This window comes from Xiphophorus maculatus, chromosome 12 (genome assembly GCF_002775205.1).
Source record: "Xiphophorus maculatus strain JP 163 A chromosome 12, X_maculatus-5.0-male, whole genome shotgun sequence".
Classification (NCBI taxonomy): Eukaryota; Metazoa; Chordata; class Actinopteri; order Cyprinodontiformes; family Poeciliidae; genus Xiphophorus; species Xiphophorus maculatus.
Window position 1 is genome coordinate 7652601 of NC_036454.1, and position 16462 is coordinate 7669062.

Here is a 16462-nt window from a genome sequence, read left to right on the forward strand (position 1 = left end):
ACATCTCCACTACTGTAGCTATTAAGACCACAAACTTATTTATATGCATAAACATCAGCATTATTGCAAATTAGTTATGGTTGTTGTCAGCACAGCATCAGAACAAAAAAGTTTGGTCCGCAGTAGACTGCAGTGATCTGCTAAATGAACCATCAATGTTTACACGTGAGTATCCCAATTTACAGCTTTAGAGACATTCATTAGTAATTATTTAATGTTAGAAAGGCCATCACATTGTTACTGTCAATCTATGTGATAATAAAAAGAGCCATACGCAGCAGTCGTCCCTGGGTATCTGAGGCTCCAGAAGGTCCCCTGGCTGGATCTCCTCCCCGGTCCAGGCCTTGAAGCTTACGGACCTGGGTGAAGGCTGCTGGGTGGGACCTTCAGCCCACACAGAGGCGTTGAGGCAGTGAATTATGATGTGCTGCACAGCCTCGGTGCTCAGCAGGTGGATAAATCTCATCTGGATTCGACCCACTCCAATTTCCAACTACAGAGAAAACATATGACCAGTACTGAGAAACTGGAACACTTCAGACTGATTAACATGGTTTAGTGTATCAAAAAAGGATATTTTAGTACTAAAACATGGACACGTCTTGAAATGAGCTCTAACGTGGGAAAAAATCTGATTTTGTGGTTATCACATCACACTAAGCTTTTTTGTCATCATTTGCCTGGAAAAAGCTAAGGCGACTTACAGACCAAAAACCTAAATCAGAGCTCTCTAAAATTTCTCAATCACTGCTGTGCCTTTCAAAACTTTTTATAAACAGTGTGGCAGCATTCATTGGTTGTTAAACCTCTTCACTCTGATATCTCCAAGTCAAATCCAGCTCAACCAGTTCCCTTTATACATTACCTGATTATTAACAATGTCTGCCTTTGTGTAGGTAAATCTCACTTTCAATACAACTGAAGGCCTCAAAGGTTTCTTAAGACCGTTAGAGAACAAATAGCATCATGAAGACCACAGAATTCAACAGACACATCAGGGAGAAGGGTTAGTAATTAATGTGTCAAACTTCATATCTGCAAGCCAAAGTCTAAAAATGAAAATAGTTTGGCACAACTGCAGACCTACCAAGCCATGGCCGCCTGCCTAGATTGAATGCATACCAAGAAGAGCTCTTAAACATACAGTTTCTGCAAACAGTTTGCGTGTTCTCCCCATAAGCTTGTGCTTGGATACTTTGGCTTCCTCCAACAGTCCAAAACAATCAATCTTAATTCAAATGGTCTCTGCAATTGTGGGTGTGTGTGTATGTTTGTTTGTCCTGTGTGTCTTTGTGTTTCTGTTCAGCTCTGTTTAGGGTTTACCTTAGGCACCAAAACTCACCGTAACCCGGCACAGACAAGCTGTTACAGGTAAATGATGGATAAATTAATAGATGTTTGGATTTATTAAGCCACATCAAGCTTTTCACAATGTCCCCTAAAAAACAGCACAACTTTTCACCACATTCAAATAAACTGCAGATGCTGGTGGTCTAGTTTGATCTAATGTGTGTGATTTATTTTAAACAGAACTTACATTGACGTAATTCGCTCAGAAATATGATCAACTACTGCTTTTTCAAAGTTTTAAGTCATTCTTGCTGATCTAAGCCTAAAAATAAACCCATTATTCTATGAATCACTTACATCTATCTGTATGACAGATTCTGAATTAAGAATGACTTTATGTTTTTATAATTTTCTTTGCTCCTTCTGCTGGAAATATGTTGGCCTACGCCTTTGCCATTGTGTGGAATCCAAACATTTTACCCTGTATATTAAAGATAAAATAACTCCAACAGATGAAGGTTAGATAAAGAAATTTACTTTCCAGATGAGAGTGCATTTGATTGTATCCAACTCTGGAGACTTAATGCAATGCATTTAGATTTACTGTTCTAACAGGCCATCCAAATTGTTCCAAAAGCATGCTTAAAAGCAAAAACCAGGACGGCTACACGCCTGTTTGTCACAAGTGATATTTACAGTCTTAAACTCTTTGCTTCTTCAGCTTTTTTGTTGGATATCCCTTTTTGAGATTTATCTGGAGCATTTCCCTTAAGGATAATTACAGTTATGTGTTCATTCCCCTACTTGTACCCTCTGTAGAATCTGAAAGTTAAATGTTCATTACAGCTTCATCTACAAAGCTTCGTAAAAGTATTCATACCTCTAGGAGCTTTTTTTCCACATTTTATCACTTCACAATCTTCAGTGTTGTTGAATTGGATTTTGTGTGATAGACCAATGCAGACAGTTCATACTTTGAGAATTTTATGCAAATAAAAATTTTAAACATGTGTCATGGATTTGTATTAAGCTTGAACCAATTTATTGTTGTAACCACAGTAGAAAATCTTTTTTTTTTTTTTTACAAATTAGCTCAAGCCCAGTCAAATGGGATGAAATGCATTATTGAATATCAATTTTCAAGTCATATTATAGATTCTAAATTAGATTACTTTGATTTAAATCAAAGTAATCTAATTTAAATATAAATATTCTAGTTGAATGTTTATATTTGTCCTAATGGAAAGTGATCCTACAAAGCAGTACTACCTTTTATTCCATGAATGACATCTATTTACCACCCACCATCTATCCATAATCTCTTACAAGTGTCCCCGTCTCTCCTGAAGGAAAGCATCACCACACCCAGACCATCCCACCATTTTTTACCATCTGACTAGTAATGTGGGATGTCAGGTTTTTCACAACATACAGAGTTCTAATGGCCAAATAGTTGAATTTCAACAATACCTTTCTTCTTGCAATTGCACCATAAGTCAAATTTGTTGATTTCATTTAGGGATAACAGACTAAACGGGGCTGGAAACAAATGCATGCCTCTCTTTTTAGATCTCTATTTGTCATAAAAGGTTCAGCCATTCTCTTTACATATCATATAAACATTGATGTTTGTCATTACATTGTGGAAGGCCCTGTAGGTTTGGTTAAGAGGAAATGCAAACAAGTTCAAACCTTTGAAACTGTAATAGGTTTCAGACAAGTTTGTCCTCCACCAGTGAAGTTACACATCACTTCAATGCTGTCTGCACTGCATCCAAGGTTTGGATCGATCCAGTAAGCTCCTGCGAAAAGAAATCAACCACAGAAGAAAACAAAGTCTGACTAACTGACACAGAACAAGTGCATAGACGCAACATCCTGTTAAACGACTCCTCACCGTCGTACATCCGCTGCTCACAGTTGTAAAGGTCCAGGCAGGTTCGAGCCGGGTTGCGTCTGGTTCCCAGCGGGTTCTTCAGGCTGTGGATCAACGTGCTGAGGTGGTGAAGGGTCTTCAAGATCTCCGTGCCTTGGTCTAACATGGGCAAGTCCATGCTTTGATAATTCTAGTGTTAATGTGAGTTTTTACACAGTTTAGGGTCAAAATGTTCTGCAGTTTAAAGAAGAAAATCATATCATGGCTTACAGTTCCATTAAAAACTGACCTCTTGCTGTAGAACAGCAGGAGGATCCATGATGATTTCCAAAGCAGGACGGAGAGCTTCATTTCTCTGCAGTCAGAAGACACATTTAGTTTGTATTTTGTCAGCATTAAACCCCAAATTATGATGTGAGAAGAAACAAACTTACTAGTAAATGCTCAGAACTTGGAAGGCCCTTCAAACCAGCAAAAGAAAAGAGGCATTAATACAGCAATCTCAGCCCCATCTGCTCTTCTTGTTAGCTTTCTTCTACTGTGTGTGTCAAGCGTCTTTATAATAATCTATAATCTAGAGTTATGGTGTTCTATTCTCACTAAATATGAAGATAAGCAGAGACAAATTAATGATGTGCATGAAATGATGCATGAATAGAAAATAAATTATCCATAACTGCAGAGGAGACGAGCGGCCGGCTACAACACAGCTGATCACAAAGGAACAAAGGCAGGCCTGAAAAGAAAGATTATCTGCTCCAAATAACACAGTTACAGTTCACCCTCTGCATTTTTATTCCTCTAATAGTTTTCCACCAAGAATGTGTCTAAAATGTGCCATTTTTCCACATATGAAAAATGAAATCTAATCTTAAAACCTGAATTTTAGACATTTTAGTGTGTGGTCACTTCATGTTGACCAAAAAACCAGAAGCTGGGACTAGAGATGTTTTTTTCTGTCAGACCTCAAAATTAATGTCAAACATTGCAATATCTCAGATTTGAATAAGACTAATGAATGATTGTTTGATATATTTGGTAGGTTCAAATATTTCCAGTGCCATGCATTAGAATTCAGTTTGTTTATGTTTTGCTGACCTATGCTGAGCTAAACCTTCATTGCTCATTGTAGCAAATTTGATATTCAATAGTGAAAAAACAAAAGCATAAATTCTGAAAATAAAATTTGTTCATATTAAGCTAACTATAGGAGGGTTTAGTTTAGCAAAATAGCTAAAGCTCAGTCTTACTGGATGCACAGCATCTTTGAATAGTAGTTTTTAAGTTCTGACAGATTTTCAATTCAGTTTCGGTTGGGACATAGATTGGGCCATTCTGACCCAGGGACCCATGCTTTGTAGCTGTATCCCAGTTGCAAAGTCTATTGCAAATTTCCTTTTAGGGTTTCTCTGAGCTTCGCTTCATCCACATGCCCATCAGCTCTGACCAATTTCCCTGCCCCTGCTAAAGAAAAGTATCCCCACAGCAGAATATTGCCACATTTACTAACTCAAAATAAAAGAAATATGCCCAAAAGAAGACAAAAAACTATGAAGACTGTGCTCCCTTGCTGACCACAAAACAGTAGAAAAAAAATGAACAAAGAAAGTAGAGAGTCCCTACTAGCTTCCTTTGTGTGGTTTGAAAATCACTGATCTGCCTCTTAAAAATTCATCAAAAGCACCAAAAAACACAGTGTGTGTGTCACAGACACCAGATAGCCACAAATAAAAACCCAGGGAGAAAGAGTGAAGTAACACTATGTTATGACACACTTTATGTTGTTGCTGATAAGCTGGAACACATCCACCACTAGAAGAAAATCCCTAGACGTCAGTGAACGCAACAGTGCAGTGTTAGTTTTCCACCATATACATTTTGCATGCAAGTTAAAGGTGCAGTATTATGTATTTTCCAGGCACATAGTGGCATTTTACAACATTAGGATTTTTAAAAAATTTTTTATAAACCAACACAGAACAGTTATGTGCTTGGTTTATGACAAATGGTTACAATATAAATACATTGAAAGTTGTGTCTTTAGTGTGCCAAATGTGGAAAAGTCCCAGAGAAATTTGTAGTTTTGCAAATCAGTGCACAACACAAACCTGAAAGTTGTCTGTAGACTGTGACAAGCTGACACTATATGCAGTATTAATGAATGTGAAAGTAATTTATCTATTTTTCATGTGTTTAGCATGCAAAAAGGAAAACCTACTGGTGGCCCAGGTGGTCCTCGAGGACCAGGCGATCCCTAAAAAATAATTAAAAAATTAAAACATTTACATTTTATGTAACAATATATAGTAATTTTGTTCTTACATATATATTAAAAACTACTTACATTTGGTCCTGGTAACCCCTTAGGGAGAAAAAGAAAACAAACTGATTATGAAATAAGAATAAAGGCAGAAAAACTTTATCATTTCTAAAAAAAAACACAAAACTTACCATCTTTATCTGGTGTACTTTATTGCTAAAATTACTCTTCTGCCTGTTGCAACTTCTTACTTAAAAATCTTATTCCACATAGCAAATCCAATTTTCACACTACAGACCTGGATGTGAATGTAGGCGTTTTCGGAGAGCGCCCGTAAATTATGCTGTGTGCGAGCGCTCAACAAACCTCTTAAAAAGCTCTGAGACGTGCAAGAGGCCTACATTTGTCACACTGACAGGTTTTCCACAGCAGCTAAGTGTCACTGTGAGTGTAACAACAAACAGCGGAACACAATAGGAAATGAAAAGTGCTGAAGGGCAGGAGGAGGCTGAGTGGTGTGCTGTCTCCTTGCTAAGTATCCTATTCTGTGCTCACAGTACAGACAGACAAGGATTCATCAAAACAGCGCCACGCACCGTCTCCCCGCGACTTCCTTTGTCACCCTGAGGTCCCTGGTGAGGAGACAAAAAACAGACGATCACTCCATCACTGCTACGAAAGCAGAGAGGAGTCACATAAAGCCTGGCACACAGGATGAGGGATGAGGTACATACTGGATGACCGCTGGGCCCAATGATGCCAACGGGGCCCAAGGCTCCCACCGCACCCTGAAAAGCAGAGGCATGTAAGTGACTAAGGACACATGTGATGAAGCTTCTGATGAGGCCGCACTTATTTTTCATGCCAAATGTGCAGTTTGGGAGATTTCAGTGGCCCGAGTTGGCTGAAATACTGCACTGAGCTGGCAAGCTGTTATTTGTTATCAGCTTACCATCAATCCTCGTGGTCCTTTTGGTCCCTGTATTCCTGCCAGGCCAATGTCCCCTGGGGATCCCTGGAAACACATCAACACATCTCAGTGCAAAATACATGCAAGTTAAAAACCAGACCTCGGGAAAAGTAACAAGAAATCTTCGTGGAGCAAAGGATATGTTGAGATTATCAGATATGAACTGTAATCTTTCAATTCAAACGGCCTTTAAAGAGTATAGTTAGTTAAAAGTAACACATTAATTACAGCAGAGAATCTCAAATGAAGAGTTTATGATCCAGTTAGGTTGTTATTATCTTGTTGGTTTGTGTGATAGCACATGTGCAAGCAGTTATGGTATAGTCTTTATGCATAAACAGAGACACTGATTTCATAGTAAGTTGTTCAACTCCCTCCAAAGTTAACTCTTCCACTAAGCTGAATTCAGAAGTCGTCCAAAATCTCCACAGTGCCTGTTTCCCTATCTTCGACTGTGTTAAATTTAAATTATTCAAAGTCTGCATCATACTTTTCTTTATTTCGTGTAAAGTTTAATTAAAGCCAGGATTAGGTAACCTTTTTATTCACAAACTTTGAAGGGAAGATCATCTTAAAAACAGTTTATCTGGGTTAAAATCTCTTTTATTTTAGAAATCCATGACAGATCATCAGTTCATCAGCAGCGAGTTGATACTGATTGGATTGCTAATTTTGTTTATTAGTTTAAACATTTTCATTCATAGCTGAAACTAATTGTGTGTTGATTTTAAATAAACATAAACACATAAACACATATCATCATGTCAATGTGACGTAATCAGATGATTGGAAATGAAAAATATTTTCTCTTCAGATTGATTTTGATAAGTTATGAGACAAATTGTTTTATGAAAATCAATATTCTAATGCAGTATTAACTTTTTTACACCCTCTAAATACAAGATAGAGCAGATTACCCTTTTCACTCTTGCACCGATTGTCAGAACTACTTCTATAAGATTTTTTGTGTCAGTTTTACTCCAAGTTCCCTAGTTAAAAAATAGCTTTTTCCAGACTTAAGGTGACCAAAGGCACAACACATTTTATTCTACTAAAAGTTCAAATGCAGGGTTAGCTTCAAATCCTCTGCTAGCATAGCTTTACCGGACAATCACCAGACATTTTAGAGCCTCTACACTTTAATCCCACTTTTACTGTTTCTATCTTTGCTAAAAGCTTCAGAGTTAGATCAACTACTGAGCATTAACAATAGTTATTCACAAAGAGCTCCATTACAGGGTCATTTTTTGGCATCACTCAGAGGATTTCATATGAAAGACTTAAGCTAATAAACTCCATGCAGATTTATCAGCTGGTTTTATCTTAAGTGCAAAATGGCTAAAAATAAAACAGTTGTGGCTGAACAGAGGTCACTCAGGGGCATTATACAATAATACTCTTAGCTTTGAAGCCTAATTCTCTCAAACACAACATAATCATTTAACCAGATAATTTTAGGCATTTAATCTTAACAAAAGTACCTTGGCTAACCCTGAACATAATTTTTAGGACATTCTTCTGCTAAATGCCAAGCCCAGCCTCCAGACAGATGTTTGGAAATGCAAAAGTTGAACTCTTGAAACAAAGAGTTCTTGGTTACTCACCTTTGGACCAAACATGCCCAGTACTCCTGGGTAGCCCTGCTCACCACTATCCCCCTGACAAAAATAAAATAGCAGCCATCAGAAAATCAAATAATAGTGTCATTTAAAGGAATTTGGCCAATTAAAGGAAATCTCTTCTAACTGATTGGCCTTTTGCTCCCAGGTCTCCTGGCTTTCCCGGTAGTCCCATCACACCAACAAAACCTCTCTTCCCTGCTGGGCCCACCTGTCCTGGTGAACCCCTGTCCCCCTGAAACACACACATGAACATCTTCCTTTACAACTTACACCACAGCTTTGGCACTTTTATGTTGACAAACCAGTAGAAGTTACTATTACAACAAATTTATAGTTCACAACTGTAAATTAGTGTGGCCTGCATGAAAATATTACTGCTGAAAATGCAACTCCCAAGTTACTTTCCATAATGTCATTCAGGTGCATTCTTAAAATATGTATTTGACATTGGGGTACAAAACAACAATCAAAGCTTCAACTCTAATAAATCCAACATGTTTCCAAAATATGACCCATAATTTTGCTTCCTATCCCAGGAGTTGCCCAGGAGATAAAAACTGATTGTTACTGCAGAACTAATAAATTCAGCTTCTCTGTGGCTGTAATTAATTCTCTTCTCAAACGTCATGAATTTTGCATTTTTATATTCCTGGAACGGCCACGCAAATAAATTGTGTCATCTATTTTGCAACACTGATTACTGCATTGCATGGGGTATTTTAAGAGGCCATACAGGCTTGAAGTGGAGTCAGGCACAATAAAAAAGTAACATAAACAGGCAGCAATTGCTACATAAATGCCAAGAGAGGCTGTTCCAACAGATTAAAGCTTGTTGGCTGTTATGACTGTCAATGGAAATATTTTCTTGCATTCTTATTTATAAAAGTTTCTTTTATCATTTTTAGCACAGCCAGTTAAAATGAAAAAATGCAGTTAACCCAGCCTTCATACCTTTGAGCCAAAGGAGCCCTGGCTTCCTGAAAGTCCCGTCACCCCCTTTCCGCCTGGCATCCCAGGTTTTCCAGGTAAACCAACTTCTCCGTCCTCTCCTTGATCCCCCTAATTCCAAAGCACCAATAGTGAGCAACAGAAAAAAAGAAATGATTTTGTTTTATTTCTCTCTCATTTAAATATGTTTCTCAGACAATGAGCTCACCTTGACTCCATTACTTCTATCTTTACCAGGTAAGCCATCCATCCCAGGTGGGCCCTCCAGTCCCTCCCTGCCCAGGACCCCACGTGGGCCAGATGGCCCCTGTGGACCCTTAGGACAAAAAAAAAACCTCAAAATAAACACTACTGCTAAGCAGATATTTAATATGTAAAACAACTCTTTGACAAAAATATGGTAGATTTAAAAAGTGTATGCACCCCTGTTAAAACATAATTTTTGTGGTGTAAAAAAACAGATTAAAATAATCAAAATTTCGTCCTATAAATGAAAACAAGCAATGTATTCTGTAAAATTAGTTTACAAACCCTGGTTGCATAAGTGTTCACAAAGTTAAACTAATATTTGGTGAAAGCATGTTCATGACCTTTTGCACCTAGCATCACTGTGAGTCCAAGCATACATCCAAAACAACATAAGAGTCCAGAACTACTGCTGATATAAACTGTGTGGGATGACCTGAGGAAGACTGTGAACAACAGAATGTTAAACAATCTGCAAGATTAGCAGAACTTCTGCAGGGTGGTGTGACAGGCCTTGGTAAGCTGAGAGGTGGCATTAAGGTGGAGGTTCAACACATTATCAGTTAGAGGACACACACTCTTGTGCAACCAGTTTAATGTGTCTTTATTTTTCAGGACACATTTTGTCAGAAATAAGCATAAAGGCTCATAAGGAGCGAATACACTTTAGACCTAATGTCAGTGCAACTCACTGATGGTCCTCTGATCCCAGATGCTCCTGTTACGCCTGATTTTCCTTTAGGACCCTAAAGCAACAAAAAGCCATCTTCTGAATTTGTGGTAAGAAAAAAATGTATATGAAATTGAACAAATAATCTTACTTTCTCACTCAATCCCACATAACTATTTGATTTATGTCTTTACCTGATCACCTTTGGATCCTTTCAGACCTGGTTGTCCCTTCAGCCCTGGATGTCCCTGAAAAGGATCATTCATATCAACATTATTGGACTTTGCATGATTTAACTGATATATGATTGGTAAAATGATACTTAACACGTTAGAAGCCAGAAAATGGATACCTACAGGAAGACCTGGTGCACCTGCTTCACCTCTAGGCCCATTGAAACCAATTACACCCTAACAAAAAAAGGTCATTTGTTTTAGCTCATTTGTGTAATTATAGATTTGGGGGATATTATTGTTGTCTTATGCCAACTTACTATGTGTCCTGGGTCACCTGGCTCTCCTCGTTCCCCTCTGTCTCCGGGAGAACCCTGAATTCAGATGAAAACAATGTGTGCCTTGTGTTAGCAGGCTGCTGCTAAGATGCTGCAAAGATCTGGTGCAGGATGGAAACTCACTCTGTCACCTTGGGGACCTGGAAGACCCTCTACCTTGCTGTCATCTCCCTGTTCACCCTAAGCAAGAAGCCAAAGACAACAGTCAGATGTTTTCACTATTAAATCCACTGACCTGAACAGAAAGAGTGGCTGTGTTACATGTTTCTTTAAAAGCAGGGGGTCCTCTTTCAAAGAAAGGCAAGTCATTTTCCAAAGCTATTACCAGCAATGATCCTATTACACATAAATGAAGCTGGTTAGCTCTGGGAGCTTTTGTGTTATTCATTAAACAATAGAAATGGATGCATGTATAATTTAAACAATTACAGGATGCACATGTGGGGAATGAAATAAATAAATACAGAACCCAACAATGAAACTATAAGAGGGATAAATAGTTAAGGCTAGGGGGCAAAGACGCCTGACAACTGCACAGATGAAAAGCAATAAGCCGTACCTTCAACTATAATTTAGATTTGTATGGACATTGTAGTTTCAGTGCCAGAAGTACCTGGCGCTAAATTGACTATCATAAATTCTAAAATGGCCTGGGTGATAGCGTGATACTGCATTAATTAGAGCGCAGGCAACAGCAATTATATTGAGGATACTGGGAATGAGAAAACAACAAATAACCGCATCCAGATGGCTTCTGCCCAGGGACTAAAAAAATGCAAATGAGTGTATCACTAAACTCTGGTGCACAGTGTATACACATATTACACAGTGCTTCTGTCAAATAAACACAAATTATGTGGCTAATATCTGCAAAATTATGAGAAGAAGTCCAGGTGCCTGGCTAATTATACACATTTAACTGTGCTGAGTTAATTGGATTTGTCCAGGTTCATATCACAGATTAAATTAGAGGTAACTTTGGGGACAGACAATGACACTAAGACAGACCAAGAAGGCAATAATTAGGAACAGAGATCTGGTCTCAAACAAGTAGTTGTGCACCAAAACAATCTGACATATGACAAGTCCCCCGGGGCTCATAACACAATTTGACAGCCGGTGGCTTACAGGCGAACAAATACATGGTTGATATACCTTTTCACCTTTCGATCCAGGGGGTCCAAGCGGTCCTGATGGTCCCACATAACCCTACAAAAACAGAAAGACAAACTATGCTTTTACACAAAAGGAGCAAAATCAATAAACTTTTCAAATTCATCAGCAAAGTCGTGCAAATAGAGTTACACCTCAGTTAATTATAACATCATTGAAAATATAATTTATTCCAGGTATTCAATTAAAAAATAAAACTGGTATATTATGTAGCATCATTACACACAGTAATATATATCAGGTGTTTATTTATGTTCATTTTGATAATAATATGAATTCCTTCTTCTCAAAATTACATTAGGCCATTGCAGAATGATTTTTAAGAAGAAAAAATCTTAAATTGCTCGGTCAAAACTTCTTTGTGTGAATTAAGGCATCAAGAGAAAGAGTTTGAATCTAACACAGAACTTGGTTAATATCTATATTTTACCCTAAAAATTGAAATTTCACAGTTGGCCTCAATGTTAGAAAGAAGATTTCTACTGATTTTGAGCCACAATGCTAAATAACTTTGATCTCTATTATTACATCAATAAAAAATCCCTAAAATAATTTCAGTTGAGCTCACTTGGTGGGCTATGATCCATTGTCTGATGCAGACTTTGGTATTTCTAAAGCTATAAACACATGCAAAATGAAAGGCCTGTAAAGCATAAATAAGGAAAAGAAACTGTGGAGGATGGAGAAACTTCAGGCTCAGCAGGAGTGAATTGTAAAGAAATCCTGCCACCTAGCAGGATAAATTCACAGAGTAAGTTTTCATGACAACTACAAGGTTTACAGAATGAAATCACCATTTTAAATTATTTGTATGTAAATAACACTGTACTAAACTATTTTTTGATTTTGTCGTTTGAACTATGGACACAATGTATAAAAACATTCTTTGATACTAAGTTAATTTTTAAAATAAATATTTTTTCTCAATCTGATCTTTATCTTTCTTTCTGTTTAATCCATTTTTCAGACAAGAACACACGATTCTTAACATACAGCACAAATACAAAAAGACATGTCCAAACCCAGGTGACTTGTTTCTTAAGGCTTTTTTGTTTATTTTTTATTTTTTGAAATAAACAAAAAATAAACAAGGCTACCATAAAACATATTTTATGGCAGCCCAAGACAAATGTCTTCAGGGCTGAAGTGCATTTGATATCCTTTAGCTTTAAAACAAAAGGCTTAAAGGTTTATCATAGAATCTTCTGATTAAAATGTGTGTTACCTCATAACCTGCTAAGCCTGGATCACCTGGTTGGCCCATTCTTCCAGGAACACCCTGACAAAAAATATAATAGAAATAATCAGTTTTACCATAATTCATAGTCCTTCCCTCCCTGAGATGATAACGTACCACGGGGCCGGTGGTTCCTCTTGCCCCTTTCTGTCCAATAAATCCATGCTCTCCATGCTCCCCGATTGGTCCACTCTCACCTAAATGACCTTGCTGGCCTTTTCTCCCCTGGAGAAAGCATACCAATAATCAGGTATGTACAAAACACGCCTGAACGCATGTGGGAGGAATCTGACCATTCAAACATTCAATGCTGAAACTCTATTTGACAAGAACCTCCACTTCTGCTGTTATGGAGCTTACTAAGTTCCTACTTTGTTTACAACTACATCAAAGGAATATTCAAGTTCCTATCCAACAGAGCAATTGAGAGCCAACTACAATGAAAGGCTTTGCTGCAGGCAAGTGAACTGGCAGACCTTTTCTCCTGGCTTTCCTCTTTCCCCGATTTTGCCGGGCGTGCCCTCCTGACCCTGTTAACCGAGAGTCAGAGCAGAGGGCTTTTAGTTGACAAAAAGAGCTGTCTTCATTAGAAGTGAAAGGGAATCAAAGATCGCTCTTGAGATACTCACTCTGACCCCCACAAGTCCAGGAGGACCAGGTCTGCCTTCCTTTCCTTTCAGGCCAATTTCACCTCTGTCCCCACCGGCCCCATCTGGACCGCCATCTCCTTTCTCGCCCTGAGAAAATAAAAAGACGACACCCTTGAGTTAAGCCGCACTGCTTTTGGTAGAAATCAGACAAACTCTTAGAGGGGATTCTCAGCTGCTGAGACTTTGTAATATAACAAACTTAATGATTTGTTCAGGAGAAAGTAAAATTAGCTTTTACTCTGGAAATCAAGGATATCAGCATAAAGTCAGTGGCAGGAAATGCTTCCACCTACTGACAAGCTTTGTGAGATAACGACCTCATATTACATTTTTCAGCATTCGTCTACAATGCAAGGTGTTACGGCAAACTGGACTTACTTAATAGCTCAGCAGAACCACCAGCTTCATGACATCCATCACTGTAATTCATGCTGAAGGAGCCCAAAACAACCACTGAGTGCATACACATGGATACAATTTCTGAATCTAAAATTCTTGTTTTTCTTGATGTTATTTAATGGTGTGAGTCACAATGCAAGAACATTTTATTTTCTGAGAGACTGAATTCTGGGTTTTCATTGGCTGCAAGTCGTGATTTAAATGAACAAAAATAAAAAGATAATGTTGTGCATCTAAGTTTAGATGCCCTGAGAGAATTTCACATTTATTGGGCTGGTTTGTGTTGATGTGGTGATTTTAAAAATGCAATCACAAATCACAAATCCCAAATGTTTGAGAAAAAATGTTTTTTTTCCAACTGAGAGAAAGGAAAGTTGTTTTTTAAATCATCATTCTTTATTTAAGAAAAATGTCAAAAAGGTGTTGCTAGAGTTAATTTAATTCCTACAATAAATTAACTCTTGCGCATTAATTGGAAAAAGGAGATTATACGACATATATTGAGCAGGGATGATAGCAAGTGATGTATACATGATTTTTTATAAAAATAGATTTTCTTAGCACTGGAATGTTTCCCCCTTAAATAATTTTACTATATTAAAGAGGAATTGTTTCCAACTAGCTGCTTCAATGAAGAAGTTTTTTATCTTTGAGATTTTTACACATCTTTACCCCCAAGTGCCAAAAAGTGGTGATGGTGCAGTTAAACTTTGGCTGGTGCTTTCAGCCTTATACTCCCCGCTTTAAATTTTCTACATCATCAAGTGAACAAATACCAGAACACGAGTTACTACAGAGCCTGAGGAGCCGCAGCCACAAAAGTTAGACCTCTTATATTCGTCTATTTTCTCAGTAGTATAGCTAGTAAACCCTTACCTAATGAGCGCAGAGATGCTGAAGCTGTAAATGGTGCTAATATCAACCAAATGCTCAAGGTTACAAATAAAACCCTAAAATGTATCCATTACTCACAGGTGTCTGAAAAGGCCCACAGTGAGAAGTTGTGTGCCTCACACTCAATAGGCTCTACTTAAAAGTTTTGCTGCAGAGCTCAGAGCTACAGTGTGAAGTTTCTGCAATGACAGCTCAGGCATGTAAACAAAGAGTCACAGTAGTGGAACTAGAATGACACAAAACCATGACTTATTTATTAGTTAGACACAGCGGGCTGTGAATTGGAGAAATTTCAAAGATGAAATACAGAAATGTGACTTGACATATATTTATTTCCAAGGTGTTTATGGTCCCTGAACATTTTATGTCACAGCGAAGTAGGCCAAAGCGCGAGAACTTCAGTCCTAGAGGATTTTTTTCTGAAAGAAGCAGTTGGTCCTTTTGAGTTTTTAAATTATATAAACCTGTTCTTAATCAGATCTCTGTGTAAAATCAAAGGAAATATAATAAAAAATTAATAGGAAAAGAATTGAAAGTGGAAGATATAACCTCATACAGGGACAAAACGGTGCATCTAAGACTAAAACACGTGATTTTAACCAAAAATCCAAAATATTATTTTTCCAAAGAGAATAGAAAACAAGTCTTTACTTTTTGTCTTCACTGTTTCTTTTATTTATTTCACACTTGTTCACACATTACTCCCACTATTTCCTGTCTGATTATCAGAACAAGAAGCATTTGTTTCAATCCCACACAAGACATGTGTTTGCAAGAAAAGCATGTGGTGGAAAACTTGTTAAGTAAATAAATGTATACCCTTCCAAGGTGTACAGTATTTTTGCAGCATATAGAAATGCTAATAAAAATGCAGTTTCACTCTAAAGAAGGAAGATATTTAACTCAGGAAGTGGGTAAAATATTGTTTGAAAAACAGGACAAGTATCCAAGAGGCTACAGTCAGTTCCTAATGATTTCTAATGTGTAAACATATTTGACTTAATATGACTGCATCATGTGAACAGTGACCAATCCTGCAACACACATTATTTTGTATGCAAACTGAAGTTAGCTGGCGTAAAATGGTGTGTGAAAATGTCTTTTTAGATTTCTTGCTTTTGAAATGTTTTGCATCATGAAAACAAATACATCCCAGAACCAGATTTAATGATGTCCTGCTGTGATTGAGCTGAAGGTCACAAACTGATGGCCAAACATTATCCTTCTCCATGATGTTGATGGTCAAACAGCATGAGCTTTATAGAATTCATGATTCTGTAAATTACATTAAGTTGTCCAATTTGTGAAGTTCCATCACAACATCAACACAAAGTCTGCATGAGATTTGTTCTATGACATGTTGCAAAATTTCCCACTTTAATCTCATCAGTCCACAGTATATATTTTATCAAATTCTTGAGGAACATCAGAGATATATATTTTTTTACAAATGTGAAACAGGCCTTTATGTTTTTTTGGGATACCATTTTTGCAGAGCCTCTTTCTTGCTGTTGAATCAAGAACATTGACCTTAACTGGGTCAAGCGAGGCCTGCAGAGCTGCAGATTCTGTTTCAGGTTCTTTTCTGACCTTCTGGATGAGTCATCAATTTTGATAGGTTTTCCACTCCTGGGAAGGTTTCCCACTGCTACATCTTTTCTACTTTTATGGATAATAGCTCCCACTGTGGTTTACTGGAGTCTCAAAGTGTTAGGA

At 37.6% G+C, this 16462-nt stretch overlaps 1 protein-coding gene across 3 annotated transcripts in view; it reads right to left on the bottom strand.

The window, feature by feature from the left end:
* Nucleotides 1-16462, bottom strand: part of LOC102222437 (collagen alpha-1(XXVII) chain B-like) — an 81756-nt gene that overhangs the window by 4780 nt on the left and 60514 nt on the right. For 2 of the 3 annotated variants that reach the window (XM_023343772.1, XM_023343771.1), the window contains exons 37-60: nt 13433-13540; nt 13280-13333; nt 12921-13028; nt 12792-12845; nt 11549-11602; nt 10517-10573; nt 10376-10429; nt 10239-10292; nt 10077-10130; nt 9905-9958; nt 9175-9282; nt 8970-9077; nt 8143-8250; nt 8001-8054; nt 6379-6441; nt 6161-6214; nt 6023-6058; nt 5511-5528; nt 5385-5420; nt 3601-3627; nt 3456-3521; nt 3188-3356; nt 2983-3092; nt 275-493 (exon numbers count right to left, since the gene is read on the bottom strand). In XM_023343772.1, the coding sequence (XP_023199540.1) occupies nt 275-493; nt 2983-3092; nt 3188-3356; nt 3456-3521; nt 3601-3627; nt 5385-5420; nt 5511-5528; nt 6023-6058; nt 6161-6214; nt 6379-6441; nt 8001-8054; nt 8143-8250; nt 8970-9077; nt 9175-9282; nt 9905-9958; nt 10077-10130; nt 10239-10292; nt 10376-10429; nt 10517-10573; nt 11549-11602; nt 12792-12845; nt 12921-13028; nt 13280-13333; nt 13433-13540 (1827 nt within the window). Of the gene's footprint in view, nt 1-274; nt 494-2982; nt 3093-3187; nt 3357-3455; nt 3522-3600; nt 3628-5384; nt 5421-5510; nt 5529-6022; nt 6059-6160; nt 6215-6378; nt 6442-8000; nt 8055-8142; nt 8251-8969; nt 9078-9174; nt 9283-9904; nt 9959-10076; nt 10131-10238; nt 10293-10375; nt 10430-10516; nt 10574-11548; nt 11603-12791; nt 12846-12920; nt 13029-13279; nt 13334-13432; nt 13541-16462 lie in introns of those variants that run through there. The other variant, XM_023343773.1, reaches the window with a different exon arrangement.